The 18,048-nt window shown below is 43.8% G+C and overlaps 1 protein-coding gene across 1 annotated transcript in view; it reads right to left on the minus strand.

Moving 5' to 3' along the window:
• Positions 1-8,879: 8,879 nt before the first annotated feature.
• Positions 8,880-18,048, minus strand: part of LOC125902378 (potassium/sodium hyperpolarization-activated cyclic nucleotide-gated channel 2-like) — a 50,900-nt gene continuing 41,731 nt past the window's right edge. The window contains exons 5-8 of the mRNA XM_049598684.1: positions 17,395-17,541; positions 16,818-17,058; positions 16,547-16,711; positions 8,880-14,985 (exon numbers count right to left, since the gene is read on the minus strand). Coding sequence (XP_049454641.1) covers positions 14,036-14,985; positions 16,547-16,711; positions 16,818-17,058; positions 17,395-17,541 — 1,503 coding nt within the window. The 3' untranslated portion in view covers positions 8,880-14,035. The remainder of the gene's footprint in view (positions 14,986-16,546; positions 16,712-16,817; positions 17,059-17,394; positions 17,542-18,048) is intronic.

The raw sequence follows: 18,048 nt of genomic DNA on the forward strand, positions 1-18,048 counted from the left end.
CTTTCACATCGTATCTGGACGTGGAAAGTCCATGACCAAATATCAAAACAAAAGCAGGTATTTTTATACTTACTTATACACTTACTTTCCAGCCATGTATTTGGCGATTAACTGGGTATTTTTTTAAGGAGGCGTAAAGACATTTCCAGCCCTGTTTGTGGCGACCAAACCAGGTATTTTAAGCCAAAATATGATGTATTCTAAACCCTAAGCAAGTGGTTTTTGTGTCCAAACCTAACTGCACTTTAACCACAGCATTATCACAACCTAAAATTTAAATATAACGAAACAAAATTTGAAATTTTAACAACTCCATGGTTTGCAGAGACGCACAATGCCTTCATTTATTCTGGCAATCGGGTTGGTTAGATGCTAAAAAAGTAAAACTCTTCCTTGCAACAAATAAAAATAAAGATGTCATGGCGAGAAACAAACACATGCACCATAGGGCACACAGAACAGGCTCATTAAACACTGTCTAAGGCACAGAGCCTTTTGGTACATTTCTATTGCATTTGTTTGTCTTAGCGGGACTCACCCGAGGTCTTTTTGTTCCCAGGTGAGAGATAGAGACGAGGGCGCTGTTAGGACCCAGGGGTGCTCTGTGTGAATGTGATGGATGCTGTGGGGTTTCTCTATCCTCCTGACAATTAGACCGTCACTGCTGTTCCCCCCTCACGCCCAGAAACAATGGCCTGCTTGAGATGCCTCAGCACACAGTCATCAATCTTTACTAAGGCCACTTAAAATCACTACCAGAGATTATGTTTCTGCACAGAGTGCTGGATTCCACTAGAAAATGCAAAGACCCTGCAGCCGTGTATTAGCGATTATGGTCACAGCACAATGACGGAGCAGAACAGACTGGCCCCTGGACTAATGCTCGACAACAACTAAAAGCCTGACACCGCCAGAATTAAATAGCTCGGGTAAAGGGTCACTATCTTGTTTATAGTTTTCCTCTGTTTTCTGTCACATCCTCTTTGCCTCCCATCATGTCATCTCTTAGTTAATAGTTTTCACACGCACAGTGGATCAGTACCAACTTGGAAACAGGAAAAATGGCCCTGCAATTTCTGCAAAACTAAATTTGTGTTGCTGTTTATTTTCCTGTGCAAGTGTGACAAAGTGAGAGAAATGAGTTGCTCCCGTTTCAGTTTGAATATCGTTGAAAATATATTACGTATAAAAGCATTTCACCTCAAATTTGACCCATCACAGCCTGCATTAAAGAAAGTGTCTGGTATATTTCAACCTGGATCTGGAGATTTTTCCTCCTAACAATTTCCAGATGAACTTCAATATTACATAAATCATTCAAACAGCTTGTAGATGCCCATGCAGTCACCTACGTTATGCTTTCAATATGCATTTTTATTTATTCATTGTATTTATAAGGGACAGATACACGTTACCATTTGATGAGTTGTACCACAGTGAGAGTAAAGCTTGTTTTCATTTGCCGTCCCTTGACAGGTGATAATTAAGCAGAACTGAACAAAAGACAAAACACACAATACAAAAGAACTCACAGCAGTAGCCGATATCACACACACACACACACACACACACACACACACACACACACACACACACACACACACACCATGCCAGCAGTAAGTGTGTGTTGGACAAGTTAAAAGCAGGAATATTTGTACATAAAGCAAAAACTTGGAACCAGACATTTAAATTTGACTTTAAAGCTACAGATAAAACTGCAGCTGCAGCTGGTGTGGTTAGCCAGATACTTTCTGTGCTTACTTTCAATAGGACTCACCGACCAGCGTTTAAATTACTTTTTTTTTTTTAAAGAAAGAGTTCCCCCAAAATTGTACATCTACTCATGGATGAGAGGCTCACGATAGCTCGAGATGTAAACATTAATGGCGTCCACCTCCACTGAGCTGTTATGTTAGCTAGCTCAGTGGTGCTGGGTGAGCTAGCAGTAGATGCATGCTTCCTTTTGCAAAATGATACAGTTGGTGGGTGAAGTTTGGTAGAAAGAAAATAGCTCCTACATGAAACTGCTCACAACAAGGTCTGTGGATTATCTTGAGTAACTGGGTCATGATTTCTGGAAAGAGACATTGCTGTTGAGTTTTTCAGATGTATTTGTTTGGCACTTTGAGCACCACAAACTGAGTGCCATCTTGTTCCATTATATTGGAGAGAAGGCAGACATCTCTACGGCCGATATCTCCAACACTCAGCAACTCACACCAAAACAATCTAGACTGATAAATAGGTCGCCTCAGGCCTAACATAGGTTTCAAATGTACTTCCTTCATCATAAACCCTTTGCAAAGGCAATTTTTGGATGATTTTAAACCCTGCATTGTTAACAGCCATTTGTATTTACTAGCAGTCTTCCTCTACACTGCCTTTTTTGGCACGTTGCTACATCTCTTGGCATGTTACTGCCACCTGTAGATCAGTGGAATAATTGCAGGAACGTGTATCATGTCACCTGCGTCATCGTGCGTATGCATGATACAAACAAATCAGAGACATACTCATTAAAACATTGCTCCTTAATCCTATAAGGCCCCAATCACACGGAGCACGTTTTGCAGGTTTCACTGTGAAGTAAACTCAAGAATTGTACCTTTAAATCTGCAGAAAAAGGGCACTTGGGGACTGGACACAGGGAAATGGAGATCTGTATAGGTACATGAGATCCTCAGAAAGAGAAGAAATTACAGGGAGTACCAAGCTTCACCTGGATGATGATCAGTTCAGGGCATATTTTAGGATGAGTTGAGGACAGTTTGACAATCTGCTGTGAATCGTCAGACCCATGTAGGGTTGGAAATGTAAGACAGTAGTTGAGGCTACAGTTTGTTCAGATATGTCTTGCAGCTTGCCAAGGGCGATGATGAAAGCTAGCTAACATTAGCTTAACGCTGTACACTACCACTTGATGTCATTACCACAACAGGAGGCCTCGCTCTCAATTCATCTGATTGAACAATTGGATAAACACCAATGATGTTGGGCGCTTTTTCCACTCTAAGTTGAAGTTCTTCAGCGTGAGGCGTCACGGCGCTCCTGCAAAAACACAAGCCACTGAAGGACACAAAAGCAGTGAGCAAAACGTTTCACTGTCAACGAAAACAGTTACAAGAAGCTGCCCCAGGCCGTCTAAATGTGCTCTGTCTGACAAGGTGGCTTTAAATTTAAAAGATACACGCCTGCAATGACTTAATAACACACATATAAAGAGAGTGTGGTGACTTCAGTGGGTGCTATTTCATTCTGAATGTCTGACTGGTCAATAAAAGCTTTGCAATGAGGGGCACACTCGGATGGTGAATATTTTTGTCTGTCACTGTGTGTGTGTGTGTGTGTGTGACGCAGCGTGTGAATGTGTGAGCGTGTCTGCTCTGATGAATAGCCACAGTGTCACTGAGTACAGACCTTGACAGAGCAGAACAGATGAGATGATTCAGAAGCCAAAGCATTGTCCTGGCTCTCATCACTTCAGTTGGCGGCCCAGAGCAAATATTATCGGTGGAAGTGGATGATGGAGTGAAATCACTGAGCGGGGGCCTTTGTTTCCTGTCGCAAAACAATCACAGCTGAAACAGCCTAAAGACCTGGAGGAGATTAAATGTTTTGCAAACGAAACAAAGTGCTCCGAGAGAAAAAAAAAGGTAATAATATCTGCCTGCAGATTTTTTTTTTTTCATTTTTCTATGAATCATATTTCCTCGCATATTGCTGCTTCCCTTTCTGCAACCTTTTTTTTTCTTTCTGCTTCATCCTCCCTTTTGGCCAGAGGGTTCATGGACGTTTCTGGGTCGTCTGTAATGGGAAGTGTTTAGCGGAGCAGATGCATGGAGTGCCGCTCAGGCCAGCTGCTCACAGAGAGCCCAGCAGCCAACAACCTTTCAGCTCCTCCTCTGCTGCTTTTCTCATTTTAAACAAAAGCCGCAAGAGTGTAAACTTCAGAAAAAATAGTTGCTGAATTATTGTTTTACTTTGAAAACAATACTCAGGGACTTTCACAGGAAGCCACATTTAAATGGCTCATCATTTGCATAAAACATTGTATATATGAGCTGCACACTGCATGCAGGATGTGCCCTTGTTACTGCCGTTGTCCTCCTCCTCCTCCTCCTCTTCTCCCCCAAGAGACACACTGCTCATTACATAATTTGTTGCTGTAAGCACATATACAGTACTCGATAAGAAACAGTGTTAAATTCTCGACTCTAGCTGCCAATTGTACATCACAAGTCTAAATTCACGTCTCACTATTCAGGAACATTGCATAATAGGTTGTATAAATTGAAGGTGTATGAATTTTAAACCTCTTAAAGGAGATCCGTATGATATTTAGAGCAAATCTATAATGAAGATTGTCTGCACATGGCTCTCAACATGGAGGCTGAGCTGGCAGCTAACAGTGTTGACAGAGCTAACAGTGTTAGCCGAGGGGGAACTGGAGTGTCAGTGCTGTGATATGAGCGTTAACCACCACATGAGCCAATACAGAGCAGCAGCAATTAGCTAGCCAGTAGGATACAAAGGACTCACATGCACTCACATGCAAGCACAGCCAGACTGTCTACCACAACAAAACCCGGATTACAGCACACACACACAGAGAGAGTAAGACTTCATTCTCTGCTCAGGACACTGTTACTATACCTGCCAGCCCTCCTGATTTTCCTGGGAGACTCTCCTTCTCATTGCCCTCTCATAGAGTCCCAGTTATCCCACATTTCTCCCCATGTGCGACAGACCTTTTTCCCCCTTTTGTCACCACAACCCCTTTCTAGCGTGTAAAAGCCCTACAACTCTAAAAGTCTACTTCTTCCTCCCCATTGGCGCTTCCCCCTCCTTACTCCGACCCCCGGGCCGGAGAGAAGTGCCACTAGGCCTGCTGGAGTCGTGCACTCCGCTCTTAAAGGGGGTTTGAGGGCAGTCTTGGGACTTGGGGCAAAGCTGGCTTGACCTCTTTTGCCAAGTTGGGGTAATCAGCTGTCTTTCAAAAAATCTAAGCCTCCAGTTCCGCTTTGCCTCGGCATCCAGGACCCAGGGGTGTGTGGGCCAGGGGAAGACAGCCGACTGTGGGTCCCTGGCATGGGACAAACCTGGCCTGCCTTCCTCCTCCTGGTGCTCTGCTGGAGTACCAGGGGCATGAACCAAAAACTAAACAAATTAATAACATTTAAAATAAAACTGCTGCTGCAAGACAGTTATCATTTTATTTCATTCATTAAAAGTCACCAGAATGAAGGACGGACATCCAGACCACCCACTTTGGTTTTGAGGCCTCAGGGTTGGCAAGTATGGCCATGTCTCCCACTATATCTTTACATAGCAAATAGTTATTTGCTTTTGCTTTGTTTGTTTTGCAGTCATTTCTATATTCATGTGCTGAAATATAAATTAGTGTACAATGCAAATTGATGAGAAGTAGCCATAATCAGAGGAAATAGGTAATAACAATAGAGCTTGGCCACATTTCAGTAATTGGGTTTAAGTTTAATGAGTTGTTTGTTGCTACAATCTGAGAAATCATATTCACTTCACAAAACAATTATAATACAGCTGGAATTATGTGTACAGTATTTCATACCATCTGTTTTTGACTAGAGGTTGTATATCAGAACGCACACTAATCATAAATTCTTGAATTACTCGACTCTGTGCCATTTCTGTCTCTTGATGTATGTGTGTAGTAAGTGTGCCTCTGAATGACAGACTGAATTACCGCTGGGTTAGGGTCACGTGTTTTATGAGACATGTGTCCTTGGATGAAGGCTACATTGATCAGTCAGAGGAACATCTCCCGTTTTGTCTAAATGAGGAATAAAGTCAAACAAACTCCCTCAGGGACTGAAGATAAGAGGACTAACAAATTAAATTTAAATAAGATGACATAGCTTGTGAAAGACCACGTGACCGTCCCCTCCTGTCGCTTACTGTGTGTTTTTCTCTTGATCACTTCAGCCTGACGCACTTCTCACTTCCTCCCCGGCCCACTGTCCAGCAACTGTGATGTTGCTGAGGCTGCCTGCGGCTGCAAGATGATTTACTGTATCTCTCTCTCTCTCCCTCTCTCTTTGTCTCTCTGTCTCACTCACTGACTCATTCATGGACTCAGAGCTTGGACCAAATGCTAATCCTGGCATTCAGATTTTAGCTGTGTTCTCTAGATGCTCCCCGGTGCAGAGAGACGTGGCCGAAGCAGCTTCAGCGGGGAGGAAATGTGAGGGCAGAAGGGCGAGTATTTGTGCCACTGTCTTCTTTCCAGGCACACACATATACTCTTTTCCCACTGACATTAGTGCGTGCACGTGGGTTTTTTAAATGCATGAAAACCTGTTAAAAATAGGTGACAGACTGCTTTCACATTGCCAGTAGACCAGAGCCATGTATAAGGCTCTGTAGCAGACATGTTGTTTTTTTTCTGGTGTGTCACGTTTGATATCATAGACAAGCCAGAAAACAGAAGTAAACCATGAAAAGGACCATGGAGGCCACTGAAAATGTTATGGTAATAATATTATTATATTAAGCCGAATATTTGAAGCTTTGACTTGACGCAACAGGACTCAGGTTATGGGGTTATATTCATATATACTGATCAACCACCAGAACCTGACCCATCTTTTATAGGACTTTGAGCTGCTGCATCTGTAAGTTAATAACTCGAATGCTGCGGATTGAGCTGCATTACTAGATACAAAGCAACTGCTTTACGGACAACCGTCTGCTATTTGTTTCACCTTTTCCTTTTCCTCGTAGGACAGCCAATTTAAATGCTTGATACAGGCATCAATGACAGCACTGAGGACACTGACCTCATCGGTGTCTGACATCTGCCACCTCCTTCACGTCTTCCGACAGTTTGTTGGTGAAAAAACACATAAAGAACAAACAGCATTGGAATACTGATTTAGACGTCGATTATCATGGCAACAGTGGACACTTTGAAGCATGCAGGTGCTGGCAAAGGGGCTAAAATCAGCACATCTACTTGGGTAACATATTTCTATCAGTGACTTTCAGTGATGATTGAAGTTGGAGCCGATAAATACCCATAACTACTGCAGAGTCATTTGTCCTGGAAGTAAATACAGACTGTAACCTTTCCCATTAAATACAAAGTCAGATTTTAGTGGGGGTGGCACGGTGGGCAGTGGTTAGCACTGCCACCTCACAGCAAGAGAGTTTCTGGTTCAAACCGAAGGTAGGGGAGCCCTTCTGTGTGGAGTTAGCATGTTCTCCTCGTGTCAGGGTAGGTTTTCTCTGGGTACTCCGGCTTCCTCCCACAGTCCAAAGACATGCAGGTTAGGCTACTTGGTGACTCTGAACTGACCATAGGTGTGAATGTGAGCGTGAATGGTTGTCTGTCTCTTCGTTTCAGCCTGGCGACCTGTCCAGGGTGTACCTCGACTCTTGCCCAATGTCAGCTGGGATAGGCCCAGTCCCCCTGCGACCCCTAACAGGACAAGCAGTGTTGGAATGAATTATTAATTGAATTGATTGAATTTTTATGAATGAATAAATGAAGATTTTAGTGGGTGTTTTTTTGTCCAGTGAGAAAGGAACTATAGTTTCCTGTGCACATCCACACCTGCGACAACAATAACAAGCCGCACCTGTCCGCATGAATCACAGTTGCCGAAAATGCTGATTGTGCTTGGAAAAACCCCGGGGACACAAATGTTTTAGCCTCTAAAAACAGGCAAAACAGGACGTTTGCGTCCAGTCAAGGAGCAGTGCGAGGGAACTAGAAGGAGATGGATGGGAGGGGGACGAGGATCCCAGTAAGCAGCTAAATAAGCAAATTGCCCTCTGGAGGTAAACAGCCAGGGGGGTAGTGCGGGAGATGCTGATATGATTAATTGAAGTAGGACAGCCAGGGACACAGCAGAGGACCAGCACTGCAGAGGAAACCAGGTAGAGGACAATCTTTGGCCTTATACAGGATGAAACTATACACCCAGACTACATATAGCTTCACAACTTGGTGTAGTATCTGCCTGCAGCCACTATCAGTACATTGCTTCCTCATTGAATTACAATGAAATGGATAGAGAGGGAGAGGGAGTGTGTGTGTCAATAGAGCGGACGAGAGAGAGGACATTATGTCACGTCAAGGTAAAACTACGTACACGCACTGCGGATGGCCTCACCCACATTTGTACCAGCCGCATGTAGATCTGAGGAGGCAACATGAGTGGTGTAAAGCTCTGTGTCGAAACCTCACCTTGCATGTAATTTTAATCTTTCTATCTCAGTGTGCCATGCATAATCACTGAGGATCCAGACAGCAGTGTGTGAGTGCATGCGTGTGTGTATGCAGGGAAAGGAAATAGACAGAGAGGGAACGGGTGGGAGCTGCTCCCAGGCTGCCAGAGGAGTGTGTCCTTGGACTGCCCTCATCTCTGACGCACACACCCACCCACCCTTTCACGCACGCACACACACACACACACACACACACACGTACATACACTCCTGCCACTGGTTCATTTACTCTCTCTCCGTATCAGACAAATACAAAACTAGGGCTTGCATGTGCACGCACGCGCTCCTAGGTACAGGAATAAATACACTTGCTGGTATGCTGTACACACACACACACACACACACACACACACACAGTGGAAGCTCTTAGACTGAGCTCAGACATCTCATCAGGGATGCAGCAGAGCCCCTGTCTGCAGAGAGAGAGATCTCATCTGATGTGGGGTAGAATGAGGGTGGAGGGGTTGCTGGCTGATTTACAAGGTTGAGGTGTGTGTCTGTGTGTGCAGGTACCGATGGTACGTTAAACGTTCTGTATCCAATGCAGCATGCCGGCCAACAAAGACCAACCAATGAATAAAAGTCCACACACAGAGGTAAGTATGCCAATGCGCTCATCTTTTTATTGCACAACAATGTATCGTCTTTTTACGAACGCTTAAACGACATTGCCACTGACTGACAGACCAGCTTATTGAGAGAGACCAGGGTGTGGCTCTGTGTTCTCGGCCAGCAGAGGTGGTGGACAAGACAGCCTTTTGGACGCAGGCTCAAATCAGCCCCCGCGCCCACTGCCGCCAGCTGTGCATCTCAGTCTGAAAGGACTGGATGGCGACAAAACATCGCCAGCATCGCAAGTACAGTATCCCCCTGATCCTTTGAGATCGATTTGGAAGTGCTGCGGCTCGGGCCGGGAGCTGATTTGCCCCTGGACTGTAGACATCAACTTAGACAGAGCTGGAGTTCTGAAATACTTGAACCTTTTCATTAAGAGCAGAAGCAGAGCACAGCCTGAGATGGTTGCAGATTGGCCTCCAGAGAGAAAGAGAGAGAGGACACATGCTGTGTCAGATATCTGTGCTGTTGTCTACATGGTGCTGGTAAAGTGTGTCTGGATGCCCACACCGAGCTCCTCGTGCAGGCTGTGGAATGCTACTAAGTCTAGGGATGTGCTGAAGTCTTTTCTAGGAGCATTACAGTGTTGTTTTTTTTTAAAGAACAAGTGAAGTCATGACCGTGTTAACACTTTTCCAGCTTGTGCTGGTGTCTCTCTCAGCCTCACATGGGTTTCAAACCCCCTAAATGGCATCATATTCTCAAGTGGGACCAACATTATAGAAGGAAAGGCACAGGAACACACACACGCACACACAAACTCAAGCACACAATACACAGAGTCCTGAAGCAGAGAGAAGGCTTAGGTAAGCTAAGCAGGCTACAGTAGCTACGACACAAAGGTTTAACTGTTAGACTAAATAAAATCATTGTACAGTAGTTGGTACACGACAATGTCTAGATTTGAAGGTCCCACTAAGAATTGTACACAGAACTCTGCTTAGATAAGAAAAAACACAAGCATGCACTCTGCTGTTATCTGTCAAGGTAGCTCAACCTGGGAGTCGAGCTCGTGACTGCTGAGCCAAATTCAGCCTTGGAGAGATCTTTTTTATTTTTAATGGCAAACCAGATCAGTGTGCAACCAGCATCGGAGTTTAAAGACCTGTGCAGCATTATGGTTTGGGAAAAACTATCCAGCACGTGCACAGTTTTTGTTTCGGTATTTATATTGTGCAGGCGTCTCCACAGTTTTCTTATTTTCTTTGTCATTTTTGTGTGCATCAAGCAGGTCATCTAAGCTAACGTCTAGACTGCCGATATCCACCAGATGCCTGTCAGAGCTCACCCTCTCACTGTAGAAAATGTTTCTTATACAGCAGGTTGTGGTAAAACACAACAATGTGCCCCACAGCTCTGTGTATACCATATGTACAGAACATGAAAGTACAGAGTACAGCGCGCATGGTGTTGGAAGGCTCAAACCAACAAAAATGTGCAATTTTGTGTTTCCCAATCAGGGAAAATTATATATACTGACATTGTCATTTTAATTCAGCAATACTAGTCTTCATCTACGTTTTTTTTTTGTTTGTTTTTTACATATATTGCAAGTTGAAAATAAAAACACGTATTTGCATTTTTACAGGCACATACATACCACAAAAATAGACTATGTGGAAACTAGATATACTAGGCACAAGGTATATACAGTCTGTGTGCATGGGGCACATTGCAAAAACAATAACCAAACAAAACAAAGTATACTGATAAATCAAAGACACTTTTACAAACAAAAAGAATACCCTGATTTGCTAACATATCAACACCAAGGCATTCAGTACCCTTAATATCTGGTACAGCAAGAATGAGAGGTTTGAAACTTAGAAACTCTCAATAATTGTCAGTCAGTGTCAAACATGTATGAGGGATTTCAATCCCACTTCACAGCAAGGTCCAGAAGAAGAACCATTAAACAATCGCACTTTGAACCCCCCGTCATCAGGCAAATACAGCGCTATATCACACACACAGCTCGACGGTGGCTGGGCGCCAGCTGACTGAACACACTTGTGACACAGACACAAAACAGATAACTGACAGAAGTATGTGCTTGGCCAGAGCTGTATCGGCCTCATGGCTGAGGGTTGAAACAAGAGTGGTACTGATCAAAGTGTCTGGGATGCCATCCTTTGAGTGGGAGTGAATTACACACTACAGTATCTTACTGGATGGATGCAATGAAACAGAGACGGTGTCTGATATTGCCTGAAACATTAGCTCTTTAACTCTCCTTCCGTCTTGCTCTCACTGACTGTGGACTCATTCAAATAATATCAGCACAGTCCTGATAGCAGCTTAATAGGGCAAACTCTGGTATTAGCACAAAGGAATAGGGAAGAGGACCAATTGATTGCACTGGAACAGTATTGAAGCACACAACAGCTCGAATGGACTCGATTCATTCACAATCGTATTGGCATTTTGGCATGTACCTTTCCCATAGGAAAAAAAAAAAAAAAAAAGCAAAACAAAGTTCCCGTGTTGCTGATGGAGCGGGCTGCAGCACTGTGACCCGGGTATGATGAAGAACGAGGTTTAGTGCACGTAACTGATCAAATGGAAAGCGGGGGTGTGGCTGCTCTACAGTGACAATAAGCCGGGGTTTACAAGCCATGTAATGAAGCCCTTGGATAAAAACAATCACTTGCTCCTTGTTTGAAACAGCTCTCAAGTGATCAAAACAGAACGGCAGCGAGTTTTGTTAATAACAATCCGAGGGTTATGACTCCACTCCATAGATCCTCCTTTTTTCTCAGCCAATCAAAATTCAAGGGGAATCTTTCAGCATGGTTGAATCAACAAGTTGATTTTGGGAGGATGGGTGAGTCTACATAAATCAATGGACAGCCACGCTGCAGCGATCAATACATCTCTCTGGAAAGGTAGCAAACCTGAGTGAAATGTCCATCGCATTGATTTTACAGTTTGGCTCCGGATCGATGCTGGGAGCTGAAAAAAGTTGGACGCGGTGTTTATTTAACACGTTGAATCAGCTGCCTGTTTTCTCCCCCAATTGGATTCACTTTTCGTCCTTTAACCGGATAATGGGTCCAGGATGAGTACTGTAACCGTTTTAAAAGAATAGAGCATCAATTTTCATTTTGATTACAAGGTCGAAGTGCAACACAAGGTGCTTAAACTGAATGTCCTCAGTGCTCGCTTTGGACTGAGGAGTTCGAAGTGGTTACGACTCGCTCCCGTTCACGCCCGCCTCAATAAAGGAACTAAAAGATAATGGATCCTCTCTTGTGATAGATCTGGGGTGTGTGGGGGGGTTGTGGAGAAGGGGGGGGGGGTTAACATACAGGTTAAATACAGCAACGTTCTACCCAGAGAAGCATCATCAAACCTAAAAAGATCGCACAGACACTCAGCAACACATACAGCAATGCCCACAACCCCCTTGCATCATAAAAGCCTCTTTAAATCTCTGTCCATTTATTTACATGGCAGTTTATATCTGATTAGCTGTCTTCCTTCTCGTATGGCATACATTCAGCAAGAGAAGGCTTTTAGGTTCAACAGGATCAGAATATTTAGGACAAACCAAGCCTCAACCCAACACCAGAATTTGAACAATACGACTGTTGTGAATCGAAACGTTGAGACATTCGTGGGTGATATGGGGCACAGAGAGACTTCGATATGGAGCAAAGACTTTTTACAGGTGAGGCATTCTCGCCCCATATTGCCCACCCCCGTTCATCTTACAATTTAACACCTTCAAATGGGCTTTAAAGTGACGTTTTTGAGGATCTGACTCTCTGAACTCAAAGCGTGGATTCCTCCTGCGGCACCGAACCAGTTTTGAGCAGTTTGTCCCGTCAGTTATTACGAAAATGACACGTCCTCTCATTCCCTCCCAACATTTTTGGTTAAGGTAACAACATGGTCACTGGATTACAATACTTCAAGTGAAGCCACAATAGCTGCTGGATTCTTTAAGATTTCACATTAAAAAGAAAACAAAAAGGAAAACTTTTCCTGTACAGCATATGTATAGATATTTATATTCATATATATTTATATATAGGCGGGGTAGAGTATTGCAGAATTATATTGCATGTGTTAATCAATAAACCTAGACAAAAACAAGCAAGTATACAGTATGGGTTGTTCACAAATGTTTCCTTTCGATAAAGCTCAGATTATTTAACCACCTTTGCCTTCAGGGTTACAATCAGCGCGCTGACCAAACAGCTGACCGCCTCCCAGATGTTTCGTGAAAACAGGTCAGTGCCACCGTCGGCGTGTCGAACCAATCGCGCTTGACAAAGCAAGTGTAGAGAGTGTGTGAGTCCATTCTCTGAAAATAGAACCGAAACGTACCAACAAACTCACGCGCACAAACTTACACCCACATATATACATACACACAAACCAAATATATGGCTTCTAACGTTGAATCAAGGCAGTTAAATAAATGGCATTTTCTTCTATGTTTCTTTTTTAGTTGATACAGACACAACCAGACTTTGTGTTCAAGCTCAACTTTGGTTTGGGTAGATACAATGAATATATAATATCCCTCCGTACTTTTTTCGTCAACTATTTACACATCGATGTAAGATCGACCAGCGGTCTAAAACACTATTTTCACTACTATTTTAAACAATATGAAGAGCAATGTGTTCTTTTGCTACGACAGCTTATACGGAAAAATTACACTCAAAACACTTTTTGAACGCTTAAAATGTTCATTGTCATTTGATCTCAAGTCCCTGATTTTCATTTTTAAGTCCAGCTCCTGCTAGATTGCATTGCATGGATTCTACACAGTATGCAATAGTTACATGAATCATACTTTTCTTCATATCTTTACAGTAAAGACAGCGATATACAGTAGGTGTTTGGAAGCAGAGTGTAAGGGGTGATACTAAGACTAAAGGTGCTGGCACAGTAGACTAGACCAGTTCAACCTTAAGTTATACTAGTTTAATTGTATAGACTCCTCCTAGCCAAAGTGTCTCAAGACTTTGAGTTGCTCTTTTCCTTCTGCTGACACCAGCACACAGTGCATCCAGGCCGAATGACTGGTGGCGCCGGCGGTAGCTGATTGGTCATTTAGCAGGCTGACAGATCAGCTGGACTGACCTAAAACAAACAGATTCTCCTACAAAAAAGGCATCTTTCCTGAACTCTACCAGGGTCACAAGTTGGAAGACAGCCGGGATCTGGCAGAGTCTAGCTCTGGAAGGCTGACAATTGAATCTTTCTTGGGAACTCCAGAGTCTGGAGGTCCTGATCCAGCAGCTGCTGCTACTGCCCCCATTCCAGCAGGTCCACCGGGAGGGGGTGTGGAGGCAAAGGCCACCCTCTGCTGAGCTCCTGCTGATCTCCCCACCCCTGAAGGCCCTGGCAGGCTGGGGTGGGAGGACTGAGGGGGACCAATGGAGTTGTTGGACGTGCGGGTGGATTGTGGAGGGCTGGGGGCTGCAGAGGCAGCTTGTGGTGTTCCCTCCTGGGGGAGTGAAAGCTGGGAAGCAGACAGGGCCCGGGTATCCTGGCTCAAGCTACTTGTATGAAGGGAGTGGGTGCTCTTGTGTGACGCAGGCCTCTGCTGGGTCTGTGTGGGGCTGGGTGCATGGTGCTGTACTAGGGACAACTGGGAACCAGAGGGTCCTGCGCTCGCCATGTACTGGAAAGTCCGTCCTGAAGCTGCGAGCGGGCTTTGGACAGGCGGGCTGGAGATTGCAGATCCAAACGCCCCTCCGAACGTCTGAGGAGGTTGAGACTGAAGAGGAGACATTGAGACTGGGCTGGCCAGGTTCTGCATCACCTGGAACCTTCGCACCATACGAGGAGACTGAAGAGTCCCCGGACCCACCAGGGGACTCGCCATTTGAGGACAAAAGCTCATGGCCACAGCCTGCTGCAGAGTGGCGATAGCGGAGCCTGTCGACGGCTGGCCAGGGGGAGCAAAGATACCACCGATGGAAGGGGTCATGGACATGGCCCGTGGCCGCTGCAGGTCCACCCGCTTCACCATCTCACGGTCGTACTTGACAATCTCCTGGATCATTTCGTTCTCCTGGTTGTTGAAGACACCAGAGTTGAGATCATGCTGGACCTTGTGCATCAAGATGGAGTTCTTTTTACCTGCAGAGAGAAAGAAATAGATGGATTATTAAAAAGCTACAAACAGAGACGAGAAAGGACGGAGCAGAGAGGACAAAAGGCAGAACAAAGCAGAAATATATGGAAACAAGAGGATTGGGAAAGAAAGAACAATATGAGTTAGATATAGCATGTGATGCCCTTCACACCAGGTACATCCTCTAGCAGAACAAGCCCCGAGGAAAATGAATGTGTCACCCTGTACTCTCATCTACTGTTACAGTGTCCCGTGTCATTCTGAGGGAACAGCACAGCTCATTTTACTGCCTATTTCAACATTAACATTATGGGAACATTTCATAAGCACAATATTATTTTGTCCTCTGTACATGGGGTTCATTTTAGAGTCTTTTTTCTATTTAAAAATGAGTTGTATGCTAAGACTTACAATAATGCAATACAAATGTTACATGCTTTTGAACTGCTGGTCATATGTTTGACTGCAACGTATCCTAATAAAGCGGTTCGTATGAGATCTTATGATCATGGTGGAACATGGTTGGGGTTGTCACATTAGTAATGTAAAGTTACATAGGATAGGTTCAGTAAAGGTATCATAGTTTGGCATTGTTACGTTATGTACTTAATGTAAAGTTACGTATTTAAAGAAGTACATCAATGCTGAAAAGACAGCATTTTAATAAAACTAAGATGTCTACACAGTAGAAAGATATTAGTACTTTTGAAATTGATGCTACAGAACCACAGAAAATATAGAAAAAAGACACTTTTGCTCAGGAGGGAGAAAACTTACAACTACCAGAATGCACTGCGCAGCACCAGACCAATAAACACTCCCGCCTGTGGTTGACGTAATGCGAACATGTGTAGCACTGAAATATGTTTCTAAAAACATTATAGGTGAGAAATTCGCAATGCAGTAACATGATCTTGATATATATTCAATCACCACTGCCTAGTTTTACTGTCTCTTGATCTGCTTCTATACTCTATCTGCTCTTGGTGGTGGCATGGGTTGCAAGCAATAGGAAAATGCGGAAGTACAGGCTGTAGCCCGAGAGCCAGCGAAACTCTGTTACGTCATCCAATGGAGTTTTGCTGGGGGGGACTAGGAGGGATATCTAGGCACTGGTTAGATGGAGGAAAGTTTACCACAGTTCATTTACACGTACTACTCACACTGTTTTGATACAAAGCCGGTCGGAAATCACTAAAGTACTCTTTTAATGTAGAATTATGTAGGTAAGGGTTACGAAAAGAATCATGGTTGGGTGTCATCACCTTGTACCTTAAAATAAGTCAAAGTTCACTTGGTTTCACATGGGACACAAACGCCGGTCCCCTGGGGAAATTTCGTGTGTTTGTTTAATCCATCTACCCACCAACCTGCCTCCTTACACGGACTATAATTCTTTATACTTTAATTCTTCATTCCTGTCACTGCACTCGTCAAGTGATCACAGCTTTCACAATTACGTGGTTTACATACTACCAGTATGTGAGAACACCCTGTGGACTGCATGAATGTACTTGTGTGTGATCCTCTAATCCTATGTATGCATGCACAGGAGGGACTTATTACCTATACGGTCTAGACGGTCGATGGCAACAGTCTCGAAGGCGCGTCTCATCATGGGATATTCCTCTAGCACCTCATTGAAGTGGTCGACAGATAGAGAGTAGAGTCGACAGTAAGTCTCTGCTCGCACACTGGCTGTTCGCCGACCCCTCGTCAATAAGCAGATCTCTGAAAGGAGTATGGAGAAAATGCATCAGCTTAAAAAAAAGAAGCAAAAAAATGGCACCACCAGAAAAACTGAGTGTAAATGTGTAAGCCACAAACTTTTTCCTACCTCCAAAGTATGAGCCATCAGAAAGTTTCATTGCCAGAGTGCCTTTAGTAATGACGCTGCAGACTCCGTGCTGAATGAAGTACATTTTCTTCCCTATGGTGCCTTCCCTTATAATGTAATCATGCGGCTGGAATACCTCAAAATGCAGCTTGGTCAGCATGGCCGTCACAAAGTTTGGCTCTGCGTTGGCAAACAGCGGCATGGATGCCACCAGCTTGCGGCAGTTGAAGTTTACAATTTCCTGAGAAAAGACACATAGTTTGGTGAGAAATATCTGTCAAATATGCAACTGAAGCAAAGCGCTGCAGTCAAGTGCCTCCTTCTGCATGCATCAACAGTGAGTTCAGGGATTTCAGTATCAAAGTTCATCTTATATAAGCACACATCAAGTATACGTGATGAATGAACTACAATATAAAGGCGAAAAACAAGCACTGTGTTTCAGTACTTTCAAAATCAAACATACATCACTAAAAGGAAGATCACAGTTAATAACCTGAAGTATTTCAAACACAAAAATAATCTTAATAATTTTACATGTGGTAATTGTGTGTCTTATTGTGCGTTTATGTTTCACCTCTCTGAGGGGCTCGCTGAGTTCTCCCAAGATGCTCTCCTCATCAAACATCTTGCCCTGGTATCTGTGCTCATAGTAGTCATGGATTTTCTGTCGGAAGTCAGCAGGCAGCTTGTGGAAGGACATATATTGCTCCACTTGTTTGTACTGAGAGGGACAGACAGAAATAATGTTCTGTTAATACAGTGAACATAATTCTGACAGCATCTTGTATACTTTTTCCGCTGTAACATTGTTCAGTTATATAGTTGCTGTTAAAGGGAGAGTCTGGTGATATTCTGTATTTTTCTTATTGTCAGAAAAATCCCATGAAGAGGATCCAAAATCAACAATGCATTGATCCCACCAACAACTACTGTGTGTGTAGCCAAAGCCTGATACAGCTCACTCGTCTGTGCCAACGAGCTCCACTGTTGTCCAATGAATATTAAAAACACATCAATGAGCCACACTGTTGCTTTGGGTGACATGTTCCTTCATTATGATGAAAATGGGCACTGTAGTTTAATTCAAGTTAATCCCACAAACACCGTCCTGCTGCTGGTAAATACAAAAGAATCCAGTGTGTATTTCTCCACTGCTGAAAATAGTCCACAACTAAGGCACAATTTACTCCTGTTTTAGTTACATTTGACAAAAACTACAGCGCCCAGC

The sequence above is a fragment of the Epinephelus fuscoguttatus genome, linkage group LG15 (genome assembly GCF_011397635.1).
Source record: "Epinephelus fuscoguttatus linkage group LG15, E.fuscoguttatus.final_Chr_v1".
NCBI classification, from domain to species: Eukaryota; Metazoa; Chordata; class Actinopteri; order Perciformes; family Serranidae; genus Epinephelus; species Epinephelus fuscoguttatus.